At 52.9% G+C, this 11,211-nt stretch overlaps 1 protein-coding gene across 1 annotated transcript; it reads right to left on the reverse strand.

The window, feature by feature from the left end:
* Positions 1-3,423: 3,423 nt before the first annotated feature.
* Positions 3,424-4,397, reverse strand: LOC139837987 (uncharacterized). The gene is made up of 2 exons (XM_071827331.1): positions 3,919-4,397; positions 3,424-3,847 (listed from the first exon to the last, which is right to left on the reverse strand). The coding sequence occupies exons 1-2, from the start codon at positions 4,395-4,397 to the stop codon at positions 3,424-3,426; spliced, it is 903 nt and encodes a 300-aa protein (XP_071683432.1).
* Positions 4,398-11,211: the final 6,814 nt, after the last annotated feature.

An 11,211-nucleotide genomic window follows, 5' to 3' on the forward strand; every position in this document is an offset into this window, starting at 1 on the left:
CTCAGTCGCATGCGAGTTGTAACTGAGATTTTTCAGTTGCATATGGGTTGCGACTGAGATTTTCCCGATTGCATATGGGGTGTAACGGAATATTTTTTCAGTTACACGTGGGTTGCAACTGAGATTTTCAGTTACATGTAGGTTGCAACTGACCCTTTTCTAGTTGCACCTTGGTTGCAACTCAGATTTTCTTAGTATCATTCATGGTTGTAATATTTTTTCTAATGAAATATGTAGGTATAAAGTATTGTTTTTTCTCTTATACACTGGCCGAGGTGACCGAAAGAATCACACGTCGTAGATGTCAGAGTAACACATAAGTAATATCTGGTCGGACATAGGCTGGCGCGGCTACTAATTTCAGCGGCTTAGCAAACAATTTGTGTGGCTGAATAAAGTGCTGACCTCAGCGACTTACACTTATTAAGTCTCAGTCGACTGTTTTCTAGACGCTCCCATAGAATTAGTATTTGTTCTTTATTTATTATTCTTTTTAGTACCGTGGGATTGTGTTTAAATTGATCTTTAGCACAAAACTACATCGAACAAATGCCCCCTCGCCGAGTAAAGTTCGAGTGCGAAGCAAATTGAGCTTAACTCGGTGATTTTTCTTTTCAATTGGGAGCTTGGCGCATCAATCCTGTGCAGCCTGAAAACATAATCGATGTAGAGGATATTTCTCGCTTGGAGTGACATCTCGAGGATACCCCAGCGCTGATGTGGAATAATGCGGGTACGTACCTCCGCGCATGACAGTAAAGGGAGCTGGTTGGGAACGTGCATGGTGCCGGCCAGCCAGTTCGGCTTCACCTTCATTCTATGCGAAATAGCATGCCATGTCCTGAATTTTTTTTATCAATCTAGTCGCGACCGTGTAGCCTTGCGGTACCAACCGATGGGATTGAAGGGTTTCACAGATTCACGCTAACCGCACTGGTGCGCTGCACTGCTCCCGTATCCTGATGTGTTGATGTAGATGAGACACCGGTAAGCCGTCGGTGTGAACATCGTTGTGTGGAGGCACCACCTGCAAGGTAAAGAGACATCCTGCAGTGCTGGCGATGTCGTAGACGAGGTGCGTCGGTGATGTAGATGGACCAAAGATGGAAATGCCTCTGGTGTTGTTGATGTAGGTTGGTGTAGAGACCTAAAACCGAGACTTGTTGGTGGCCTCGCGTATGTACCATTGCTGTTTTTCCTGCAAAAGCTTTGGTGTACATGCTTGGGCTTAAGGCACGAAGTAGCCGAGAGCGAAAAAATACGCAAAAGGCAAATTGCAAGGAAAACAAATTTTGGGGATGTGTTTTAAAATGTTGGCTTTCCCGTTATACACTAGCTATATGTGTGATATCCGAGAAGGCCGCCGAAGGACTTGTCATTGGGAACCGTTGAAAGACCATGACGGTCATAATCTGTCCTTCTGTGTATGTGTGTGGAGACGCCGTCTTCGGAGATGCTTCCGAGAGGCAGTAGAATGTCATACCCTAGCCCATCATGATACCGAGGAGTCCCACAGCCGGACCATGCCCCCTCCATGATGCCCCACAAACCCAGAGACTTGGGCGTGGTAGGTTGAGGCTGAATGGTTTCAGGACGATGGCTTGTGGATTTCCATGCCTTGTTGAGGGGTGGTGAACGGCTACCTTCCGCCTTCTTTCCAGTGGTTCCCGTTGATGCTTCGGACTATTGGACTTCTGCATATTTGGATATTTTTCCTTTTGTGAGGACGCTTTGTACGGGCCACTTGAACGACCATGGACTTCATGAGACTTCTTGTACTTCTTTGTGATTTTTTGGATTGCTTGAACTTCTTTCGGATTTTTCGTTGCTTGTAATTCTTCGAGATTCTTCTTTGCTTGATGGGGGATCCACCTTGAGAACTTGGAAGGCAACCACTCACCTTGGTGGACTAAGGAACCCTCTGGCACTTTATCTGGAGCTTATGGTGGCACACCCCAGGGTTGTCACGCAGCTTCGCACCCAGTCCAACTTGCGTTGGGTTGGGCGGCCGTTCAATGATCTTTTTCCTAGGGTTTTCCCCAGGGCGTGAGCCTCTGTGAGTGAGTGGCCCACCGGGAAGCATAGGGGCGCAGAGCCTCGGTACGATGAAGTACCCAAGTAATCTTCTCCACTGCCTCCGGAAGCATACACTTGGTACGTGTCGTGATTTGCGGGTGTGTTGGTTGCTTTGTTTGCAACACTTTGTGCCGCCCTCCGACGAGTCCTAAGGCAGCCCAATCTTCCATCACCAGCCTGGTATGTTAAGGGAAAGCCTTTTTTTTTAAATGGGGAAAATGAATATCCACGCCATGCATACGTGAATGCACCATGGATTCGAGCCGACTGAAGAGTTCCCCATCACAAGAAACGCCAAGGGAAAAAAAAAGAAAAAGAAAAAAAATGGCAACGGAAGAGGCAAATTTCAACAAAAATACTTCTTGAGGAACCTTCCGTTGATTGGCGGCATAGGCCGGGATCCTTGAGAATCAACCAGCTGGTATGCACCCCCGTCGTAGACTTGCTCGATGGCGTAGGGTCCTTCCCACTTTGGCTCGAACTTCCCTTTCGTCTTATGAGTGACAACGATAGGGCGCCTTAGCACAAGGACTAGTTCGCCTTTCCGGAACATGCGATGCTTGACGAGCTTGTCGTAGGCTCTCACCATGTTCTGGCGATAAAGCTCCAAGTTCTGTAGGGCATAAAGACGCTCCTCCTCGAGGGCGTCGAGATCCTGGAATCGCAGGTGTACCTGTTCGTCCTTGGTGAGTTCATCTTGAATGGCCACCCGTAGTGAGGGTAGCTGGACCTCCAATGGAAGTACGGCTTCACTTCCATAGACGAGGGAGTAGGGAGTAGATTGAGTTGGGGTACGGACCGTGACGCGGTACGCCCATAAAGACTCGAAGAGACGGTCATGCCAGTCTCTTCTATGTCTTGTTACCATCTTCTTGAGTATCTTGCCAAGCGTCTTGTTGAAGGCTACGATGGCTCCATTGGCTTGAGGGTAGTAGCCGGTGGAGTAGTTCCACTTGATCTTGTACTTCGCCATGAACCTGTACATCTTCTTGGACTTGAAGGCCTTGCCGTTGTCCGAGGTGATGCGGTGTGGAATCCCAAAGCGATATATAATATTTCGCTCTAGGAAGTTGATGACGTTGTCGCTCTTCACCTCCCGCAGCGGGACAGCTTCCGCCCATTTGGAGTAGTAGTCTGTTGCTGCAAGGATAAAACGATGGCCCCTCGAGGAAGGTGGATCGATCGGGCCGATGACGTCGATTCCCCAGGCGTCGAATGGCCAGGAGGGAACAGTGGGGTGTAGAGGAACCGGCGGTTGATGCTTGAAGTCGCCGTGGATTTGGCAGCCGTGGCATAACTTGGCTACCCGAAGGCAGTCCGTCATGATACCGGGCCAATAGTACCCAGCTAAGCGTATGCCGTGGTACATCTTTGCTCCGCCTTGGTGTCCGCCACAGACTCCGTGGTGCATTTCCTGCAAAATCTTTTCAGCCTCACCTCGGTTGACACACCTAAGTAGGATCTCCTGCCCATGAGACCTTTGTATAAGACACCGGCCTTATAGACGTAGGAGGGCAATCGTCTTTGGAGTTGGCGCCTTTTGACGGGGTCGTCGGGGAGGCTGCCTTGCTTGAAGTAGTCGAGGAAGGGTTGCAGCCACTCATCCTCTTCCACCACGTTTGTTGTGATGGAGTTGACTTCGTACTCCAGCGGGATGAGTTCCAGAACAGCGGGAAGAAGCCACCTTTCTTCGACCGTCACCTGCATGGATTTATCATCTGGAAGCACCAGTGCTGCCGCCAGTTTCGCCAAGGCGTCTGCAGGCGCATTTCTGCTTCGTGGCACATGGAGAACTTCAACCTGAAGAATTTCCCCATGAGATTCCGGGCCGCATTGTAGTACGGCACCATTTCAGGCTTGCGTACTTCATAGATACCGTTGACCTGCCTGACGATGAGCTGAGAATCTCCATAGGCCCGTAAAGAACGGACATCCATAGAGAGAGCCAGGAGGAGGCCAAAGATGAGTGCCTCGTACTCCGCCTCGTTGTTGGAGCACTCCTCCTTAAGAAGGGAGAAGGAGTGATACATCACCTCCCCTCGTGGAGTCTTGAACACCAGTCCTGCGCCGGCTCTTCGTCTTGGGGTTCCGTCTGAATTGGACTCCGTACGGGATGCACCGTCGAAGTAGAGCTCCCATGGACCTTCGAACTCGGCGGTGAACACCTCCTCATCAGGAAGGTTGGTGATGAGCGGGGAGTCCTCGGGGATGGGGTGCGCTGCAAGGAAATCTGCCAAGGCTTGCCCCTTGATCGCTTTCTGGGGGACAAAGGTTAGGTCAAACTCCATCATGAGGAGTGCCCATTTTCCTAGTCGCTCCATCAACGCAGGCTGGCTTAGTACGTACCTTATAGGATCCGCTCTTGCAACGAGCTGGATTTGTAGCGCTAGCATGTAGTGTCTCAACTTCTTCAAGGAGAAATTAGCGCTAAGCATAACTTCTCTATTGGAGAGTAGTTCTGCTCGGCACCCACCATGGTGCGGCTTAGGTAGTAGCAAGCCACCTCCTTCCCTTCATCATTGTGTTGAGCGAGTAGAGCGCCTATCGAAGCAGGCTGCGCTGCAATGTACAGAATAAGGGGGCGCCCTTTTACAGGAGCTGCCAAGACAGGTGGACTAAGCAAGTACCTCTTGATGTCGTCGAAGCCTCTTTGAAAAGCTTCATCCCATACGAACGGAGCTCCTTTCTTCATAAGGCTTGAGAAGGGTTGAATGCGTCCGGAGAGGTTGGAGATGAAACGACGAATGTACGCCAGCTTCCCCTGCAAGGCCCGCAGCTCCTTGAGGTTGCAGGGCGGTGGCATGTTGAGGATGGCCTTGATCTTCTTGGGCTCGATCTCTATGCCTCGGTGGTGCACGACGAAGCCGAGGAAGAGCCCTGATTGTACGGCGAAGGCGCATTTCAACGGGTTCATCTTGAGCTGGTGTTGACGTAGACGCTCAAAGACAACCCGCAGGTCCTCCTTGTGATCTTGGCGTTCTTTGGTCTTGACCACCATGTCGTCGACGTAGCATTCCACTGAATGATGGATGAGGTCTCCGAGTATGTATGTCATGGCGCGCTGGTAAGTTGCACCTGCATTCTTCAAGCCGAATGGCATGACGGTGTAGTAGAAGTTGCCCTTCGGGGTCCTGAACGCAGTGTCGATGGCGTCTTCAGGGTCCATCTTGATCTGATTATAGCCAGACGAACCATCCATAAAGGACAGTGCGCCATGGCCCGTGGTGGAGTCAACGACCATCTCCGTGATGGGCAAGGGAAAGTCGTCCTTGGGGCATGCTCGGTTTAGGTCGCGGAAGTCCTGGCAGACCCGTACCTGGCCGTTCTTCTTCTCCACGGGCACGATATTTGCGGGCCACCGGGTGTATTTAGCCTCCTTGATGAAACCTGCAAGGATAAGTTTGTCTACCTCGGCGATGACCTGGTCTTCAAACTCTGGACGTAAGCGTCGCGGAGGTTGCTTGACCGGATGGTGATATGGGTCAATCGCCAGCTTGTGAGTTGCGACACGAGGGTCGAGGCCCGGCATCTCCTTGTAGTTCCAGGCAAAGCAATCCCTGTACTCCATTAGAAAGCATCGATAGCCTTCTCGCTCCTCTTCTGTCAGCGTGGCACTAACAAAAGTTGGGCGTGGATCATCTTCCGTCCCAAGGTTGACTTCAACGAGCTCGTCGACGGTGGGTTGTCCGCCATCTTCTAACTCTGGTGGAGCTGATGTAGACCCGAGCTCCTCCTCTACCTCCGATGGCTCACCGTTGTGGTAGCTTTGTCGGTGAAGACCGCGATGTGAAGTTTCGGCGTCGTCCCCTGAAGAAACGAAAGTAGCATGACAAGTGAATCGTGAGCCCTCCTCTTCCTCGTCGGATCCTTCGAGGTTGATGTAGCCAAGCCCGAACTTGGGACGAGCCTTGTGCTTCCTTTTGATGAGATCTTCTGCTTGCCTCCACCACTCCTCGCACACCGCGGGTGGTGGGGGTATTCTGTTGTTTCGCTGAAGAGTAAAGCCGGTTTTCTCCATCAAGCGAGCCATCTTGGGCTCAGCCTTCATAGTGGATAGCGCTTCTTCTGTATCACCGCGAGGTTGAGGAAGTTCGAATATAGAATCACAATGTTGTACCTGCGGAACTTTATAGAAAATGGTTTGGGTTTTAAACCCGGACAAACTTGGGATAGCCCAAACCTCCAATGGGGAAGTCATAGATATGTAAAGAGACAGGGGCTGCATGCATTGAGCTCCCCTTGCTACCTCTTCCATCTCTTGTATTCTTCTTCTAACCACCCCTCCTTGCGCGGGCATGTGCTCGTCCTTTCGGGCGCCGCGTGGTCGCAGCGTGATGGGCGCCGGCGCATCACTGCTGCCGATAGGAAGCTTCGAGTCCACCTGGGCACCTGCAAAGCTTCCAAGAGTTAAACAACCGGGCTCATGGTGCGCCAAAGTCGATGAGGATGTGGTAGTCTCGCTTGAAGGCGTCGTGGTCGACCTCAAAGTGATTGTTTTCGGTGATGGTAATCTCGCCTTCAATAGAAACGGTGCCGATGGGGTAGGCGTCGAAGAGCCTGCCCCCAGCGAGGTTGGAGTACAACCTCCCGCCCCCGGTGGGAAGGAGTGCTTGTATTGATGTTGCGCTGTTGAGGAAGATCGTCTATGCCCAGCATGTTTGCGACTCCGGGAGGAAGCGCCCTGTATGTCAGCCGGAGAACACGGCATGATGAGGCGCCTTGCTTCCGCTTCGGATGTGACACCGGGTTTGACTAAAACGTCAACCGCTGGCGTTGTACGCCCCATCTTCTGGTCGCTATCTTCGACGGGGAAGTAGTACTTCGCATCTGCATGATGTGACTCTTGGACGGTGTAGGGGTTGGTGTTGCCAATGATGCGTTGCTGTGTGCCGTTGCCATCGAGGAACTTCAGGCATTGGTGAAGAGTAGAAGGCATCACGCGATACTTATGTATCCATGGCCTCCCCAAGAGGGCCGAGTAAGAGGTGTTCGCCTCGATGACGAAGAACCGCACCTTGAAGCTGAAAGTTGACATTTGGATCTTCACCGTGATGGCGCCCAACGTCGGCTTTCCTTGGTTGTCGAAGCCACATATCATCACGTCTATGGACTCCAAGTCTTCTTCCGTGAAACCGGCCCGCTTCAGACTCCGAAGGGGCAAGATGTTTACCGCAGATCCTGGGTCGATGAGGATCCGACGGAGGTACGCAACGCCAATGTTTCCCTCCACATAGAGCGGACGGTTGTGGGCGCCATCTTCTATGAGGTTGTCTTCTTCGTCAAACGTGATCTCATTCACGAACAAGGGGTTGGAGAAGAGGCGGTGTTTTGCCATGCACACCTCGTAGAGTTCTGGAGCTTGGAGCGCCTTGACAAGGGCTTCGCGAAGGTCCGGGACCATCATGAGTGCATCATGCACACTCAGAAGTGCAGGGATCCTCTTGAGGTGGGCGATGATGTTGTAGTCGACGTCATGTGGCTTCGCCTTCCCTTCGCCATGACCTTATGGCGCTTCCTCGTGCGAAGGAACCTCCTTTTGGGCCGCCGGCTTGTCAACTCTAGCTTGCTTGGTCTTCACGGGGTCGGGTAGAACTTTGCCTCCACGCAGGTTCATGTTCACCTCTTCCACCTGCAAGTTCTTCATGGCGTCTTCAGCAAGGAAAGACTCCTGTTCTTTGGGAGTAAGCACGCCATCGGAATCGGAACTAGGCGTGTCCTTGTAGTCAAGGATGACGTTGCAGCTCACGACGTTGGATGATTGGGAAGAGGTAGCTTCCTCTTGTACTTCCTCCGTCCCATCGCTTGGCACCTTCTTCTTCGGCATGAACTCTGCCAAAGTGGGCAGAACGTGCCCCCGTCGAGGGAACGCCTCGTCCCCCTCTGATCGAGGGACAAACCTTGATGGAGGGCGGCGTTGACTTGGGTTGAATCGCTTTAAGATTGTTGGGGGCGCGCGTGTTGATGATGTTGAGCGATGAGGTGGAGGTGGAAGGTTCCTTGAGTATGACCTTCTACGCGCCATGCTCCATGGCTCCTCCTTGCATGCGGTCGGGGTCGCACGCCTTTGAGAGATGCGCATGGGTACCGCCGCAAGGACAACGTTGGATAGCTGGCTCTCAACTTGTGAAAGCGGCACCCATGCATCTTCGCACTCTATGCCTTGGTTTGGTGTAGAGGTTGGCGTGACGCTCACCATGTTCACCGCATGGTAGTCGGGATTGATGGCTTCCGGGTCCAGGTTGATCCTCTTTTCGTTGACGGCTCTTTGTAGCCATTCTTTGAAGGCGATGCAGTCCTCGATGACATGACCCACGTACCTATGATACGGGCAAAACAGAGCATTATCCGTCATTCTCACCTGGTCAGGTCTTTGAGGTTCTGGTAGGTTCAAGGCTCGATGTTCCATCAGTTGATTGAACATGTCCTTTACTAGCTCCCTGCGGAAGATGTATTGCTTCTTGAGGAGTTCCTGCAATGATGGGCGTTGCCTCCCTCCGGCTTGATCACCTCTTGCACCCAAGAAGGGCACATTGCCTTGTGGTGTCGAGGAGAAGACCCTGGTGGCGTTCGCCTCCGCAGGTGCCTTCATCTTGCCTCCATTGTTAGTTGGCTTGGATGTTGATGCGAAGCGTCTATTGGGGTCGAATGCGCTGGCGTTTTTATAGAGCTCCATGATCTGCGGTGATTTCTCGAACTCTAACTTCGTGGCTGCCACCGCCGAGCTTAAGGCACTAAAGGTTCTTGGCTCACGCCGAGATACCTCAAGCGACCAATGTTGCTGCATCCCATGGACACACATCTCGATGGCGTCCTCAAGGTGCATCTCCCGAGCGAGACGCACGTAGCTGTTGCGGAAGCGGATGATGTACTCGTCGATGGACTCTTCTCGACGCTGTCGGACCTGCGATAGTTCAACAATAGAGAAGTCCTTCTTCATGGCGACGAAGTGCTTTTTGAAGACCTCCTTCATGCCTGCCCAACTTCCGATGGCTCCAACCGGCAAGCGGCTATACCAGTGGAAGGCGGGGCCGGTTAATGACCCTGAAAATTGGCGAAGGAGAAGGGATGAGCTATTTGCGGTGTCGCCACACGCTGCCTCAAAGTATGCCAAGTGCTCCCTTGCGTCGCCAGTCCCATCAAATTGACGGAACTTCGGTGGGTGCCATCCGGCGGGGAATGACACCCTGTCGTGCCATGCTTCGTATGGCTTTTCTAGCTCGCTCTCTGAGGTTTGAGGGGTTTGATCGACCGTCAGCTGCTTGAACCTCTTGGTCACCATGTCTTCAATGAAGTCGTGGTATCCTTTTAACACGCTTGGTTGTGGTGCTTCATTGGAAGCACCTGCCGGGCTTGCCCACTGTCGAGCGTGTGTGTTTGGTTCTTGAAGTTGGCGCCCATCATTGAGCTGCGTTGCTGCTACAACGCCATCTTGAAGCTCCTTCTCTTGTGGGTCTAACACTCTGTGTGGCAAGCTTGATGGTGGAGCGCCGTTGTTGGTGGTGTTCGTTCTATTCATCATGACCTCGATGAACGTGTCAAGCTTTGTCGCCAGGTTGTCAAGCGTCTCGCCCTGCTTCTTCACTTGTTCTTCCAGGGCCATCTCTCGCGCTGTTGGCGCGCTTGCTTCCGCAGATGCGGTGCCATCCTTGTTCACTTCGTCTATCGCCATGTGAGCAGGTGCGGTGTGGAGATCTTCAAGTCCGTCCTCGCGATCCGACAACTCGGAAGGAGCGAGTTCGTGATATGGCGGAGAGTGTGGAAGGTTCTGCAACGAAGATGATGAAGAGGCGTCGGAGAAGCTTTCTTCGTCATTGTGGTCGTCGTCCGTGCTCTCTTCTCCGGCCGACCCATCCGTCACACTTTGAAGTGCGATGAACTTTAGTCGTGTGCTTGGTCCAGGTCGACTTGCTACCTGCAAAAGTTCATCTCGATCCTGCGGAAGTCTCGAGGTTATGTCGGTGTAGTGACGCGGTGATATATCCGGATGATATCCCGCGTCTCCATCGGAAAGTGAGCCCTTCCCGGTCATAATGGGCAGACATGGGGCAGTCGATCTTGCTCCCTCCTCTGACATGGATGTGCTTGACTTCGCCCCTGCATCGGCGCCCTTGAACCATGAGCGTACATGGCCAAGACGTGGTAGGAACGCCATCTTGAAGTCCGCTTTTGGGTTTGGGATAATCTCCTCATCTGAGGGATAGTCGAACTCGTGGGTGACTTGGGGAGGCTTCCATTCTTCATTTTGCTCCAGCTGTGGGCGCACTGCTACAGTGCCGCACAAAGCGAGGTTCTTCTCTGAGGACGCCTTCTCATCTTCAGCCTTTTGTCGTGCGATAGCTTCCTTGTCTCGTTCTACACCTGAAAGTGAAACAAGAGAAGGTTCCACGGAGAGCATCGTGCCTTGTCCCGAGGCGGCATTGGTTGCCGCCCCAAGATCCACTCCATTGTTGGAGGAGGACGGGGAATGAGATCCCTCGACGCCTTCCATGGGCGTAGCTGTTGGCGTTGGCGCCTTCTTGTTCGCCGAAGATGCAGGTGTTGTGGTAACCTTCACCTGTTCATCATCTTGTCGAGGAGTTGCTGAAGGAAGCGAGGGTGGAACCTCTGCACTCTTTGCCTCCGCTGGTCCTGGGGGTGTCTTGCGTGGCTTCGGCGTTAGGCGGTTGAGCAGGTAATTGTACCGCTCATGACGCTCCAACTCGGGGGAGATGCGGAAGCCGATCCTGTCATTTTCTTGCACGACCCCGCCATCGGGTCGCACACGAACTTGGGTGTACCGCAACACCAAGTCCTCGAGTTCTTTGTACAGAACTCGTCGGTTCCTTCGGCGTCTCTCACGCTTGCGTTGGTTTTCCGTGGCGGCCCTCGAAGGTACCTGTGGGGTGGGAAGAATTGGTGGTGCAGCACGGGTAGATGAAGTGGCCGCTTCTCTTGGTAAGCGCGCCTGAAGTTGCTCTCCCCGCCTATGAGGGGAAGAAGGTCGAGGGGGAAGCGGCGCCCGTGGAGGATCCTTTGGACGCCACACCTGTGTGGGGCGAGAGTCCCGCTGCTCGTCTTGATGGCGTGACCATCGGTTCCATCGCGGGGGCATGTTAGGATGCCTCCCATAGATGGGTCGAGTTGGTGAAGGCGGAC

This window comes from Lolium perenne, chromosome 3 (genome assembly GCF_019359855.2).
Source record: "Lolium perenne isolate Kyuss_39 chromosome 3, Kyuss_2.0, whole genome shotgun sequence".
NCBI classification, from domain to species: Eukaryota; Viridiplantae; Streptophyta; class Magnoliopsida; order Poales; family Poaceae; genus Lolium; species Lolium perenne.

Excerpts from the sequence above, each read along its gene's own strand:
- LOC139837987 (XM_071827331.1), bottom strand. The coding sequence starts at position 4,397 with ATGGAGCGACTAGGAAAATGGGCACTCCTCATGATGGAGTTTGACCTA. Across the intron at positions 3,848-3,918 it reads CGCAAGCCTGAAATGGTGCC|AAATGCGCCTGCAGACGCCT; the intron begins GTACTACAATGC and ends GCCACGAAGCAG.